This window comes from Mizuhopecten yessoensis, unplaced genomic scaffold (assembly GCF_002113885.1).
Source record: "Mizuhopecten yessoensis strain PY_sf001 unplaced genomic scaffold, ASM211388v2 scaffold1011, whole genome shotgun sequence".
Taxonomy (NCBI): Eukaryota; Metazoa; Mollusca; class Bivalvia; order Pectinida; family Pectinidae; genus Mizuhopecten; species Mizuhopecten yessoensis.
This window is the reverse complement of record NW_018403833.1, coordinates 526808-541926: the sequence shown is the minus strand read 5'-3', so window position 1 is coordinate 541926 and position 15119 is coordinate 526808. Positions and strand designations below refer to the sequence as shown.

Genomic DNA, 15119 nt, shown 5'->3' with positions numbered 1-15119 from the left:
ATACTGTGACAATAACAAATGATACCCTAAGATCCAATGACCATTTATGTTATAGTTAATCTACACATGTTTTAATAATATAATTATTAGCTGTTCACATCCTTGCAGAACTTTAAATTAGCAGGAAAAATATTATAACCACTACAATGGGTATATTTATATAACAAGTAGGTAAGTTTTACTGGCAAATTGTTGTCACAAGGACAGGACCTTTTTAAACCAATAGAAACAGCCATTTTTTATCAAAAAGTTTCTAACACTGTTTGAGCTTATTTGATCTCATCAATGCGTTTTCTTTTATGATATGCACTTCTTTATTGCCAATATTTTAGAAACTAATTTGCAGTTTGTTACAATTGTTACTCTAGACAGAGAAATTGAACATTATGTTCAGGGGGCCCGCTTTGCTCAACTATTATTTGACGATGTGGAAAATTCATAATTAATGCTGAAATGCTTGAAAACAGGACACTTCTAATCTTCAACACATTTGGCCTTGAATTTTGGTTCAGATAATTTATTAGGACAATCTTTGTAAGTCCCCAGCAAGCTAATGAATCCATCCTTAATAGTTGAGAAGGTGTCATGTGCAGGTTTTGATACACAATTCCTGTGTCAGTCATTTCAGCAAGTAAACAAGCTATCATCATGACATACTTCAGTCATTGTTTGAATTTTCAATACATTTGACCACTGACGTTGGACAAAGGTCAAGGATATTTATTTGAATGCATTTTAAAGCCCTTCATTGCGGTAAGCTACCTGCCAAATATGGCACGAAGCCTTATGGTTCTGAAGAATTTGTTTTAAGAAAAATGTTGATGGATGGATGGATGACGAATGGAGGCTGTGCCGTTACGGTGACTCACAACCACTTCATGCCAGGTGAGCTTAAAAATGACAAACAACATTTACAAGAATTACGTTTTATTTCCCATTTCTTGTCTGAAATGAATTTGACAAAAATAATTTTCGCTGTCATTAACAGTGAACAATTTCAACATAAAAGAACAGTTTACATTTACAAAATGACAATAGTAACTTTTACCTTGGGGATGAGAGTACAAACTACCTGTTGCATCAAATATCAACATAAACATATGAGAGAATGTTCACTGTGATAACAAAACTTAAAAAATGTTTGTAAAAATGAAAAACACTGATGACTTAATTCCATTCATTCATAACTTAATTCAGTTTAGACAAGTTTTAGACATATTAATAGCTGGTAGCCATCCTGGTCCTGATTTCTAGAAGGAAAAAAAAAAGTGCAGACTGAAATAAATATTTTCTAAAATCTTAAATCTTTAAAGTTAGGACTTCAGTTTTCTACAGTTTTGCTATATATGCATTTATATACTGTGTTTTTTATTGAAACATGTATGAACAGTCCATATTTCTAATTTTGGCAAAACTAAAATCTTGAAATTCTGAAGAAATCAGGGCTAGATATTTCTTTTTGAGGTTAGGGGTCAAAAAAATCAGAAACAGTAATTTGATCCCTGCAAAAAATGTGCCTGAATATTTCTGAATAAAGCAGACTAATATTTTTCAATTTAGAAAGTTTCAGCATTGTCTTGTGTACACATTCTCTTTTCACAATACCATTTAAGGAATAAAGAGTTATTTCCCTTTGGTGGTTACTTGGAGGATGCTGTGATACACTAACACAAAATATATATCCTTTGTCTGCTGAGAGGCCATTCAGTAATACAATGCTTCACAGATCCCAAACAGGGCACTGCTTCCAGGAGTTTTTCTTAAAGATATACTGAGAAAGTCGATTCATTCTCCTCAAATCCCACATATCCTAGAGCACTCAATTTCATTGTAACGTCAATATAACATCATCAGCTTGTATCCATGGATTCTTTCTTCTCATCGTCTACAGGGAAAAAATAAACAACGAGTTTTAATATCAGTCATTATAGTGCAAATCTTTTTCTTCAAATCAGAGATACCTGGAGTTGTTTTTTTAATTTAAACACAAACTACTTTCTTCATATATATGACATTCATAGAAGTACCATGCAACTACTCTTCTTTATAAATAGTGACAGTTTGTTTATTTGATTGTGTTTTTTAACATGTTTGCAACAGTTAAGGTCAAATAATTGTGTGATGTCTATTGAAGCCTCTGACAATCAGGCAATGGTATTCAGCTAGCATATTGTCTTCTCTAACCTGTAGGAGATTTAACAGGCAATAAGTACTTAAGAAGGGTGATATTTAGAAATATAAACCTACATAAGATGTATATGTAAGGGACAAGGAAAGGATGAGAGGGTGATAATTAGACATGTATACTTTAAGGGGATGTTGTAGGTAGAGGAGAGATGGGAAGGCGATATCTTGGCCTGTTCATCTACAGGGGAGGGAACTGTTAGAGGACAGATGGGAAGGGTGATATTTAGACTTATATATCTTCAGGGGAGGGAACTCTTAGAGGACAGATGGGAAGGCAATATTGGCCTGTTCATCTACAACTGTTAGAGGACAGATGGGAAGGCAATCTTGGCCTGTTCATCTACAGGGGAGGGAACTGTTATAGAGGACAGATGGGAAGGCAATCTTGGGCTGTTCATCTACAGGGGAGGGAACCGTTAGAGGACAGATGGGAAGGCAACATCTTGGGCTGTTCATCTACAGGGGAGGGAACTGTTAGAGGACAGATGGGAAGGCGATATCTTGGCCTGTTCATCTTCAGGGGAGGAAACTGTTAGAGGACAGATAGGAAGGCGATATCTTGGGCTGTTCATCTACAGGGGAGGAAACTGTTAGAGGACAGATGGGAAGGCAACATCTTGGGCTGTTCATCTACAGGGGAGGGAACCGTTAGAGGACAGATGGGAAGGCGATATCTTGGCCTGTTCATCTACAGGGGAGGGAACTGTTAGAGGACAGATGGGAAGGCGATATCTTTGCCTGTTCATCTACAGGGGAGGGAACTGTTGGAGGACAGGTGGAAAGTGTGATATTTAGACTTGTATATCTTCAGGGGAGGGAACTGTTAGAGGACAGATGGGAAGGCGATATCTTGGCCTGTTCATCTACAGGGGAGGGAACTGTTAGAGGACAGATGGGAAGGGTGATATTTAGACTTATATATCTTCAGGGGAGGGAACTCTTAGAGGACAGATGGGAAGGCAATATTGGCCTGTTCATCTACAACTGTTAGAGGACAGATGGGAAGGCAATCTTGGCCTGTTCATCTACAGGGGAGGGAACTGTTATAGAGGACAGATGGGAAGGCAATCTTGGGCTGTTCATCTACAGGGGAGGGAACCGTTAGAGGACAGATGGGAAGGCAACATCTTGGGCTGTTCATCTACAGGGGAGGGAACTGTTAGAGGACAGATGGGAAGGCGATATCTTGGCCTGTTCATCTACAGGGGAGGGAACTGTTAGAGGACAGATGGGAAGGCGATATCTTTGCCTGTTCATCTACAGGGGAGGGAACTGTTAGAGGACAGATGGGAAGGCGATATCTTTGCCTGTTCATCTACAGGGGAGGGAACTGTTAGAGGACAGATGGGAAGGCGATATCTTTGCCTGTTCATCTACAGGGGAGGGAACTGTTGGAGGACAGGTGGAAAGTGTGATATTTAGACTTGTATATCTTCAGGGGAGGGAACTGTTAGAGGACAGATGGGAAGGCAATCTTGGCCTGTTCATCTACAGGGGAGGGAACTGTTATAGAGGACAGATGGGAAGGCGATAACTTTGCCTGTTCATCTACAGAGGAGGGAACTGTTAGAGGACAGATGGGAAGGCGATATCTTTGCCTGTTCATCTACAGGGGAGGGAACTGTTGGAGGACAGGTGGAAAGTGTGATATTTAGACTTGTATATCTTCAGGGGAGGGAACTGTTAGAGGACAGATGGGAAGGCAATCTTGGCCTGTTCATCTACAGGGGAGGGAACTGTTATAGAGGACAGATGGGAAGGCGATAACTTTGCCTGTTCATCTACAGAGGAGGGAACTGTTAGAGGACAGATGGGAAGGCGATATCTTTGCCTGTTCATCTACAGGGGAGGGAACTGTTGGAGGACAGGTGGAAAGTGTGATATTTAGACTTGTATATCTTCAGGGGAGGGAACTGTTAGAGGACAGATGGGAAGGCAATCTTGGCCTGTTCATCTACAGGGGAGGGAACTGTTATAGAGGACAGATGGGAAGGCGATAACTTTGCCTGTTCATCTACAGAGGAGGGAACTGTTAGAGGACAGATGGGAAGGCGATATCTTTGCCTGTTCATCTACAGGGGAGGGAACTGTTGGAGGACAGGTGGAAAGTGTGATATTTAGACTTGTATATCTTCAGGGGAGGGAACTGTTAGAGGACAGATGGGAAGGCGATATCTTTGCCTGTTCATTTACAGGGGAGGCAACTGTTGGAGGACAGGTGGAAAGTGTGTTTTTTAGACTTATATATCTACAGGAAGATGGATGGGAAGGGTGACATTTAGACATGTATACCTTCCAGGATCTTTTCCAGTTCGTGGATGGATGCTATCAGCACGTGGAACTGCTTCCTCCTAAGGTCCAGCTTAAAACATACAGATTGAGACCATTAACAGATATGTACATGTATTACTGTTTGACTACAAAGAAGTAAACTGATAGGATTAATGGGTTTTTGTCAGTGGTGTGCTTATGTGTAAAGTAACATGGTAACAATTAACTATATATAGATTTCACCAGACTTCACATTTAGCCTGGACAAACATTCACCAGCTTTAGTGAACACCTAAAACAGTTTCAAGAAATACCCATAATCAAAGTAAACATACTTAAAATTCACTGATATTTCGAACTTAGCCTTAGCATTATCATTAGGAGGTACGGTAGTCTAGTGGTAGGACGCCGGTCTCGTGACCGAAGGGTTGAGTGCTTGAGTCACAGCACGGCACTGTGTTGTATCTTTGAGAAATATACTTTACTCTGCTTGTTCCTGTCTTCTCAGCTGTAAATGAGTACGTGGTTGGGCAGCGCTAAAATTGTTGAATGCTAGCTGTTAGCGCCGAAATGGCAGCTCCGGCTGTATTCTCCCCAGGGAGTTGAGAAAGATATTGGCTGGTGGCAAAGGCCGGCCCTATAACCACGGATAATAATTTGTGAACCGCTTTGAGACGACCTACGAACTAGGTATATGAGAACCTTGATATATTAATCATTATTATTATTATGCCTGCTCTTATGAAGTTTGACTAAAATGTTTGAATATTTTAAGAAAACATTGTACATAATTCATCAATCTGTCAGAATCAAGGGGGTCTATAACCTATTTCAATAAGCATTGATTGTACTCAGCACCGAAGTTGGTCAGGGCATACACATCCTGAAACTCACTGATTTCCAACAACATTTAAGGAAATAAATGTCAGGATAAAAATGTACAGAAGACAGGTGGAAAAATCTGAAAACAAATTTGAAAAGCCGAGGATAATCATGTGAACTCACCTTTTGTTCCAGTGTTTCCTTTGATTCCTCAAGGATGGCTACTTCTTTGTCCAAACACTGGAGCTGTCTGGAAAATAAGAAACAATACTACAAATAAAACATTGACAGAACACAATCAAACATTCTTCTTTTATTTTGAATAAATTACAAGGCATATTTTATTTTTTTCATACATTTTTATATGAAAAAATCTCTTTTTAGTCCAAAAGACCATACATTGTTCCCTTGTGTTCTGTCTACCTAGTTGTCTCCCCTTGGCCCTTCCCTAGTGTCTCCAGTCTATACAGTTGTTTCGCCTTCACTAGTTGTCCCCTTTCAATCTAGTTATCTGGATCCCCTTTGCCCTTCCCTAGTTGTTATCCCTTGGCCATTCCCTACTTGTTGCCATTCCCTGATTGTCGCATTCTATCTAGTTGTTTCCACTTGGCCCTTCCCTTATTGTCGCCTTTCTATCTAGTTGTTTCCACTTGGCCCTTCCCTGATTGTCGCCTTTCTATCTAGTTGTTTCCACTTGGCCCTTCCCTGATCGTCTCCTGTCTATCAAGTTGTTTCCCCTTGGCCCTTCCTGATTGTCTCCTGTCTTCCTGTCTATCTAGTTGGTTCCAATTGGCCCTTCCCTTATTGTCGCCTTTCTATCTAGTTGTTTACCCTTGGCCCTTCCCTGGTTGTCTCCTGTCTATCTAGTCGTTTCCACTTGGCCCTTCCCTGATTCTCTCCTGTCTATCTAGTTGTTTTCCCTTGGCCCTTCCCTGATTGTCTCCTTTTTATCTAGTTGTTTCCCCTTGGCCCTTCCCTGATTGTCTCCTGTCGATCTAGTTGTTTACCCTTGGCCCTTCCCTGATTGTCTCCTGTCGTCTATCTAGTTGTTTCCCCTTGGCCCGTCCCTGGTTGTCTCCTGTCTATCTAGTTGTTTCCACTTGGCCCTTTCCTGATTGTCTCCTGTCTATCTAGTTATTTTCCCTTGGCCCTTCCCTGATTGTCGCCTTTCTATCTAGTTGTTTCCCTTGGCCGTTCCCCGATTGTCTCCTGTCTCTCTAGTTGTTTCCACTTGGCCCTTCCCTGATTGTCTCCTGTCGTCTATCTAGTTGTTTCCCCTTGGCCCGTCCCTGGTTGTCTCCTGTCTATCTAGTTGTTTTCCCTTGGCCGTTCCCCGATTGTCTCCTGTCTATCTAGTTGTTTCCACTTGGCCCTTCCCTTATTGTCGCCTTTCTATCTGGTTGTTTCCCTTGGCCGTTCCCCGATTGTCTCCTGTCTATCTAGTTGTTTCCCCTTGGCCCTTCCCTGATTGTCCCCTGTCTATCTAGTCGTTTCCACTTGGCCCTTCCCTGATTGTCGCCTTTCTATCTAGTTGTTTCCCTTGGCCGTTCCCCAATTGTCTCCTGTCTATCTAGTTGTTTCCACTTGGCCCTTCCCTGATTGTCTCCTTTCTATCTAGTTGTTTCCCCTTGGCCCTTCCCTGGTTGTCTCCTGTCTATCTAGTTATTTTCCCTTTGCCCTTCCCTGATTGTCTCCTGTCTATCTAGTTGTTTCCACTTGGCCCTTTCCTGATTGTCTCCTGTCTATCTAGTTATTTTCCCTTGGCCCTTCCCTGATTGTCTCCTGTCTATCTAGTTGTTTCCCCTTGGCCCGTCCCTGGTTGTCTCCTGTCTATCTAGTTGTTTTCCCTTGGCCCTTCCCTGATCGTCTCCTGTCTATCAAGTTGTTTCCCCTTGGCACTTCCCTGATTGTCCCCTGTCTATCCAGTTGTTTCCCCTTGCCCCTTCCCTGATTGTTGCCTTTCTATCTAGTTGTTTTCTGATTGTCTCCTGTCGATCTAGTTGTTTACCCTTGGCCCTTCCCTGATTGTCTCCTGTCTATCTAGTGGTTTCCACTTGGCCCTTCCCTGGTTGTCGCCTTTCTATCTAGTTGTTTCCCTTGGCCGTTCCCCGATTGTCTCCTGTCTATCTAGTTGTTTCCACTTGGCCCTTCCCTGATTGTCTCCTGTCTATCTAGTTGTTTCCCCTTGGCCCTTCCCTGATTGTCCCCTGTCTATCTAGTCGTTTCCACTTGGCCCTTCCCTGATTGTCTCCTGTCTATCTAGTTGGTTCCACTTGGCCCTTCCCTGATTGTCTCCTGTCTATCTAGGTGTTTCCCCTTGGCCCTTCCCTGATTGTCTCCTTTCTATCTAGTTGTTTCCCCTTGGCCCTTCCCTGATCGTCTCCTGTCTATCAAGTTGTTTCCCCTTGGCCCTTGCCTGATTGTCTCCTGTCTATCTAGTTGTTTCCCCTTGACCCTTCCCTGATTGTCTCCTGTCTATCTAGTCATTTCCACTTGGCCCTTCCCTGATTGTCGCCTTTCTATTTAGTTGTTTCCCTTGGCCCTTCCCTGATTGTCTCCTGTCTATCTAGTTGGTTCCCCTTGGCCCTTCCCTGATTGTCTCCTGTCGATCTAGTTGTTTACCCTTGGCCCTTCCCTGATTGTCTCCTGTCTATCTAGGTGTTTCCCCTTGGCCCTTCCCTGATTGTCTCCTGTCGATCTAGTTGTTTACCCTTGGCCCTTCCCTGATTGTCTCCTGTCTATCTTGTCGTTTCCACTTGGCCCTTCCCTGATTGTCGCCTGTCTATCTAGTTGTTTCCCCTTGGCCCTTCCCAGATTGTCCCCTGTCTATCTAGTCGTTTCCACTTGGCCCTTCCCTGATTGTCTCCTGTCTATCTTGTCGTTTCCACTTGGCCCTTCCCTGATTGTCGCCTTTCTATCTAGTTGTTTCCCCTTGGCCCTTCCCTGATTGTCGCCTTTCCATCTAGTTGTTTCCCCTTGGCCCTTCCCTGATTGTCTCCTGTCTATCTAGTTGTTTCCCCTTGGCCCTTCCCTGATTGTCTCCTGTCTATCTAGTCGTTTCCACTTGGCCCTTCCCTGATTGTTGCCTTTCTATCTAGTTGTTTCTCTTGGCCCTTCCCTGATTGTCTCCTGTCTCTCTAGTTGTTTCCCCTTGGCCCTTCCCTGATCGTCTCCTGTCTATCTAGTTGTTTCCCCTTGGCCCTTCCCTGATTGTCGCCTTTCTATCTGGTTGTTTCCCCTTGGCCCTTACCTAGTTGTCGCCTGGCTATCTAGTTGTCTCCCCAAACCTAGTTGCCACCTGGTTATTTAGTTGACTTCCCTTACCTTGTTTTCATCTACTTATCTAGTTGTCTCCCCTAACCTAGTTGTCACCTGGTTATATAGTTGTTTTCTCTTGCCAAATTTTCTCCTGTCTATCTCGTTGTCTCCCCTTACCTAGTTGTTGGCTGGCTATCTAATTGTATCCCCTTACCTAGTTGTCACCTGGTAAGCTAGTTGTCTTCCCTTACCTAGTTATCACCTGGTTATTTAGTTGTCTTCCCATAACTAGTTAACTCCTGTCTATCTAGTTGTCTCTCCTTACCTAGTTGTCACCTGGTTATCTAGTTGTCTCCCCTTAACTAGTCATATCTCCTGTCATTCTAGTTTTCTTTCCTAACCGAGTTATCTCCTGTCTATCTTGTTTTTTCGCTTACTTAGTTATCTCCGATGTAGTTGTCTCCCCTTACCTAGTTGTCGTACGGCTATCTAGTTGTCTCCCCTTACCTAGTTTTCAGCTGGTTATCTAGTTGTCTTCCCTTACCAAGTTTTCACCTGCCTATCTAGCTGTCTCCCCTTACCTAGTTATCTCCTGTCTATCTAGTTTTCTCCCCTTTACCTAGTTATCTCCTATGTAGTTGCCTCCCCTTACCTAGTTGTCGCCTGGCTATCTAGGTGTCTCCCCTTACCTAGCTGTCGCCTGGCTATCTAGTCGCCTTCCCCTTACCTAGTTATCACCTGTTTATCTAGTTGTCTTCCCCAACCTTGTCTTCCCCTGTCTATCTAGTTGTCTCCCCTTACCTAGTTGTCACTTGGCTATCTAGTCATCTCCCCATGACCTAGTTATCTCCTATGTAGTTGTCTCCCCCTTACCTAGTTGTCACCTGGCTATATAGTTGTCTCCCCTTACCTAGTTGTTGCCTGGCTATCTAGTTGTCTACCCTTACCTAGTTGTCACCTGGCTATCTAGTCGTCTCCCCTTACCTAGTTGTATCCTGTCTGTCTGGGTGTTGCTGTATCACCTTGGCCAGGGCATCATACTCTAAAATAAAAGTTCATTGGAATTCAGTTGATGATAAAATTGCAAATGGCATCTTCAAACATTTGTATGTTTTGCCTGCATATAAAGTGGTTCTGCAGTAATTAATGCAACTACCTAAAATATGAAATACCAAAAAAGGTGACTGCTTATAGTAGAACATGATGGTTTAGTATACTTCCTTGTATTAAATACATGAAACCTGGATAGACCTGCTGATAGGGCAATGGACACAATCATAATTAACTTGCTAATTGGCAGTAGACAAAATCGTATGTAACCTGCTCTCTGCCAGTTTATATACTTATATTCAGTAGATAAAGTTTATATCTACTTATCTACCTGGTATTTACATTTTTAAAATGTCAAAACATTATCATGATCTAGGCCTAAATATTGACCTTGTCTGTTTTTACGTATTCTTTTCGCTTGCTGAACTTCCTTCTTGCATTCAGAAATCTTCTCTGTTGCATCCTTTATCTTTTGTTCTGAAAATACAAATTGAAAAGGTCATACATAGGAGTGTGTACCTATTTACATTAAGTGGCTGAGATAACTGTGATTGGTACGTAGGAGTGTGTACCTATTCACATTAAGTGGCTGAGATAACTGTGATTGGTACATAGGAGTGTGTACTTATTTACATTAAGTGGCTGAGATAAGTGTGATTGGTACATAGGAGTGTGTACTTATTTACATTAAGTGGCTGAGATAACTGTGATTGGTACGTAGGAGTGTGTACTTATTTACATTAAGTGGCTGAGATAACTGTGATTGGTACGTAGGAGTGTGTACTTATTTACATTAAGTGGCTGAGATAACTGTGATTGGTACGTAGGAGTGTGTACTTATTTACATTAAGTGGCTGAGATAACTGTGATTGGTACGTAGGAGTGTGTACTTATTTACATTAAGTGGCTGAGATAACTGTGATTGGTACGTAGGAGTGTGTACTTATTTACATTAAGTGGCTGAGATAACTGTGATTGGTACGTAGGAGTGTGTACTTATTTACATTAAGTGGCTGAGATAACTGTGATTGGTACGTAGGAGTGTGTACTTGTTTACATTAAGTGGCTGAGATAACTGTGATTGGTACGTAGGAGTGTGTACTTATTTACATTAAGTGGCTGAGATAACTGTGATTGGTACGTAGGAGTGTGTACTTATTTACATTAAGTGGCTGAGATAACTGTGATTGGTACGTAGGAGTGTGTACTTATTTACATTAAGTGGCTGAGATAACTGTGATTGGTACGTAGGAGTGTGTACTTATTTACATTAAGTGGCTGAGATAACTGTGATTGGTACGTAGGAGTGTGTACTTATTTACATTAAGTGGCTGAGATAACTGTGATTGGTACGTAGGAGTGTGTACTTATTTACATTAAGTGGCTGAGATAACTGTGATTGGTACGTAGGAGTGTGTACTTATTTACATTAAGTGGCTGAGATAACTGTGATTGGTACGTAGGAGTGTGTACTTATTTACATTAAGTGGCTGAGATAACTGTGATTGGTACGTAGGAGTGTGTACTTATTTACATTAAGTGGCTGAGATAACTGTGATTGGTACGTAGGAGTGTGTACTTATTTACATTAAGTGGCTGAGATAACTGTGATTGGTACGTAGGAGTGTGTACTTATTTACATTAAGTGGCTGAGATAACTGTGATTGGTACGTAGGAGTGTGTACTTATTTACATTAAGTGGCTGAGATAACTGTGATTGGTACGTAGGAGTGTGTACTTATTTACATTAAGTGGCTGAGATAACTGTGATTGGTACGTAGGAGTGTGTACTTATATACATTAAGTGGCTGAGATAACTGCGATTGGTACGTAGGAGTGTGTACCTATTTACATTAAGTGGCTGAGATAACTGTGATTGGTACGTAGGAGTGTGTACCTATTCACATAAAGTGACAAAGATAACTGTGATTGGTACGTAGGAGTGTGTACCTGTTTACATTAAGTGCCTGAGATAACTGTGATTGGGACGTAGGAGTGTGTACCTGTTTGCATTAAGTGGCTGAGATAAGTGTGATTGGTACGTAGGGGTGTGTACTTATTTACATTAAGGGGCTGAGATAACTGTTATTGGTACGGAGGAGTGTGTACCTATTTACATAAAGTGACAAAGATAACTGTGATTGGCACGTAGGGGAGGGTACCTATTTACATTAAGAGGCTGAGATAACTGTGATGGGGACGTAAGAGGGTGTACTTATTTACATTAAGTTGCTGAGATAACTGTGATTGGCACGTAGGAGTGTGTACCTGTTTGCATTAAGTGGCTGAGATAACTATGATGGGTACGTAAGAGGGGGTACTTATTTACATTAAGTTGCTGAGATAACTGTGATGGGTACGGAAGAGTGTGTACTTATTTACATTAAGGGGCTGAGATAACTGTTATTGGTACGGAGGAGTGTGTACCTATTTACATTAAGTGACTGAGATAACTGTGATTGGAACGTAGGGGTGTGTACCTATTTACATTAAGTGGCTGCGATAACTGTGATTGGTACTTAGGAGTGTGTACCTATTTACATAAAGTGACAAAGATAACTGTGCTTGGTACGTAGGAGTGTGCACCTGTTTACATTAAGTGGCTGAGGTAACTATGATGGGTACGTAAGAGGGGGTACTTATTTACATTAAGTCGCTGAGATAACTGTGATGGGAACGTAGGAGTGTGGACTTATTCACATTAAGTGGCTGAGGTAACTATGATGGGTACGTAAGAGGGGGTACTTATTTACATTAAGGGGCTGAGATAACTGTTATTGGTACGGAGGAGTGTGTACCTATTTACATAAAGTGACAAAGATGACTGTGATTGGTACGTACGAGTGTGTACTTATTCACATAAAGGGACAAAGATAACTGTGATTGGGACGTAGGAGTGTGTACCTATTTACATAAAGTGACAAAGATAACTGTAATTGGTACGTAGGAGTGGGTACTTATTTACATTAAGTGGCTGAGATAACTATGATGGGTACGTAAGAGTGTGTACTTATTCACATTAAGTGGCTGAGATAACTGTGATGGGTACGTAAGAGTGTGTACTTATTTACATTAAGTGGCTGAGATAACTGTGATTGGTACATAGGAGTGTGTACTTATTTCCATAAAGTGGCTGAAATAACTGTGATTGGTACGTAGGAGTGTGTACTTATTCACATAAAGTGACAAAGATAACTGTGATTGGTACGTAGCAGTGTGTACTTATTCACATAAAGTGACTTGAGATAACTGTGATGGGTACGTAGGAGTGTGTACCTATTTGGTTACTGAGTTGGTCGTAGTTGTTCTGCTCCTTTAGATTCATCTGGTACACTTTGGAGGATTTTGCTATGGTATACTCAGACTGAGTCAGGGTGGCAAGGATCCTCTGGTAGTTGGTGGCACTAAAACAAGCACAACTTACTATCAGTCGTACCCAATTATTCATGGCTGTTTAAATATTTTTCTCGATTAAAAACTTTTCATACATAAATTTCGTAGATAACACACATGCTATTTTTACTAACTGTATAAATATTTCTCTATATTTAAGAACTTTTCATACATTATGTTTGCAGATAACACCGTCACACATGTATTTTTACTAACAGTAAATGTAACGAAAGGAATTTTTTCAAAGGCAAATTTTCATTGGTATTGTGATTTTCTAGGATAAAGCAGACATCATAATAAGTAAATTGAGAAAATAGGTTGTGAGGTGATTTGTCAAGTTCAGTTGAATACACATAGTCAGTAATGTCCTTAACCCCTGTTCCCAGAGACAGTTGGTGAGACGGTAACTCGTCTTTACCTTTCCTCATCATTTTCTGTTGAGTTACAGTAACGGAGGAATGTTCTCATTAGGTTGCAAATTCGTTTGTCATCGTTACCTCCATCACCTTCAATCAATAAGCGCTTCTTGATGATGTCATCTGAAAAAGAAATTAACAAAGTTTGAATAATACATTATCACATGTGATATCGAATAACTAGGGAAAGCCAAATAAGTATGGTAACCAGTTAAACGTTAATGTTCCATCTTTGAATTTGAAATCTTTGAAAACTGAATTTAAATAATTCCAAACAGTGACTTTGTTGAACTCTTCCTGTATATTAAGATCTAATACTTGCCAACTCTCCCACTTTAGGAGGGAGGCTCTCGATTTTGTACCCTTAATTTTAATATTTCCAAACAGTGACACTGTTGAACTCTTGAACTTCCTATATTTTAAAATCTAATTATAACATCTGAAAGTACAACTCAAAATATGCTATTTTAAAGTGTTTTTTTGTACCTACGGACATATACAAATATTTTATTTATGTTTTTACTTTTGAGAACGGAGAATCTCCCTCATGGAATTTTCAAAAGGTTGGCAAGTGTATATGTCAGTATCCTAACTCTCATAACTTTGAATCACAGCTGTTTTAATGGTTTTTAACGCAAATAGGTGTGTTCTGCTTTCTTTTCAGCAATGCCTAGAAAAATCATCAGAATAGATGGCACAAAACTATCCAGAGGAAGAAGTTTTGGACCTAGGATAAAGGCATCCTCGATAGTTCAGGGGTTACACTCACTTTCGCTCTCTGCACCGCTGGAATATGTTTAGCAAAATCGAAGGCTCATTTTCCACCACCTTGTGGATGAGAAGCTAAGGCAAATTTGATCATTTGATATACATTAAAATAAAAAACAACATTGACTGGCTTTGAAGTCGGGTGTTGCTCCTCTGTAATCTTCAAAAGGACAGGTGTAAGCCTTGGCAATTGGTCAAGTTTTTTTTACCAGAGACCAATCAAATAGCTATCCGTATGTCTTCAATTTTGCTATGACATATTCCAAGGGTGCAGAGAGTGAAAGTGGGCATAGCCCATGGAGTATCAAGGATATGGGACAAAGTACTTTGAAGTTGTAGCATTAGGTAATTACATATAAAGATGTTGTTAACAGAGAATAATTTCCTTCGATGTTACTGTAATGCGTTTTGACTGAATTTGACTCAATCATATAGTTAATTAAGTTTTAAGTTCTTAATAAAATGTGGATAAACCTTTTGTCTCTGTCCATTGTTTAGACTCAAAATTTACTGTGAATTTTGATCCTGATAATGGACGTTTAGTGTTAATTTTCATTTTTTCCCAAAGGACTAAAATAATTATCGTTTGTATTGAAACCGATCTTTTTTGTATTGAATTCTTTGGGTGCCGAATCGTCTACTGTCGAGTTCATTTTGATGCACCGGCACCGGCAAAATTGCATCAAGAGATAGCGACATACAAAATTAACTGAATCTTAATTTCATTTACAACAAGGAAAGAGATAATTAAGTATATTTAAAATGTATACACGTGAAATCGTCTTCTTATGTACCAGTATTTAATGACACGTGCTTTGCATGGGACTTACCATCAGTCACAGACATTTTTCAAGTTTACAAATTGAGGACCCCTTAAGTTGTAGTAAAAATAATTAGGAAATATCATGACATCATATTTAAATAATGTTTCTCTTAGTTCATATGTCACAAAAT

General features: G+C 40.5%; 1 protein-coding gene across 1 annotated transcript; it reads right to left on the bottom strand.

Annotated features, from left to right (window-relative positions):
* Window positions 1-916: 916 nt before the first annotated feature.
* On the bottom strand, window positions 917-15048 carry LOC110456260 (THO complex subunit 7 homolog). The gene is made up of 8 exons (XM_021506879.1): window positions 14996-15048; window positions 13400-13520; window positions 12865-12992; window positions 9979-10065; window positions 9523-9580; window positions 5464-5530; window positions 4480-4549; window positions 917-1885 (listed from the first exon to the last, which is right to left on the bottom strand). Exons 1-8 carry the CDS (start codon window positions 15009-15011, stop codon window positions 1851-1853), a joined length of 582 nt encoding a protein of 193 aa, XP_021362554.1. The 5' UTR covers window positions 15012-15048; the 3' UTR covers window positions 917-1850.
* Window positions 15049-15119: the final 71 nt, after the last annotated feature.

Excerpts from the sequence above, each read along its gene's own strand:
- LOC110456260 (XM_021506879.1), bottom strand. Across the intron at positions 12,993-13,399 it reads ACAGAAAATGATGAGGAAAG|TGCCACCAACTACCAGAGGA; the intron begins GTAAAGACGAGT and ends TGCTTGTTTTAG. Across the intron at positions 1,886-4,479 it reads ACTGGAAAAGATCCTGGAAG|ACGATGAGAAGAAAGAATCC; the intron begins GTATACATGTCT and ends TTTTCCCTGTAG.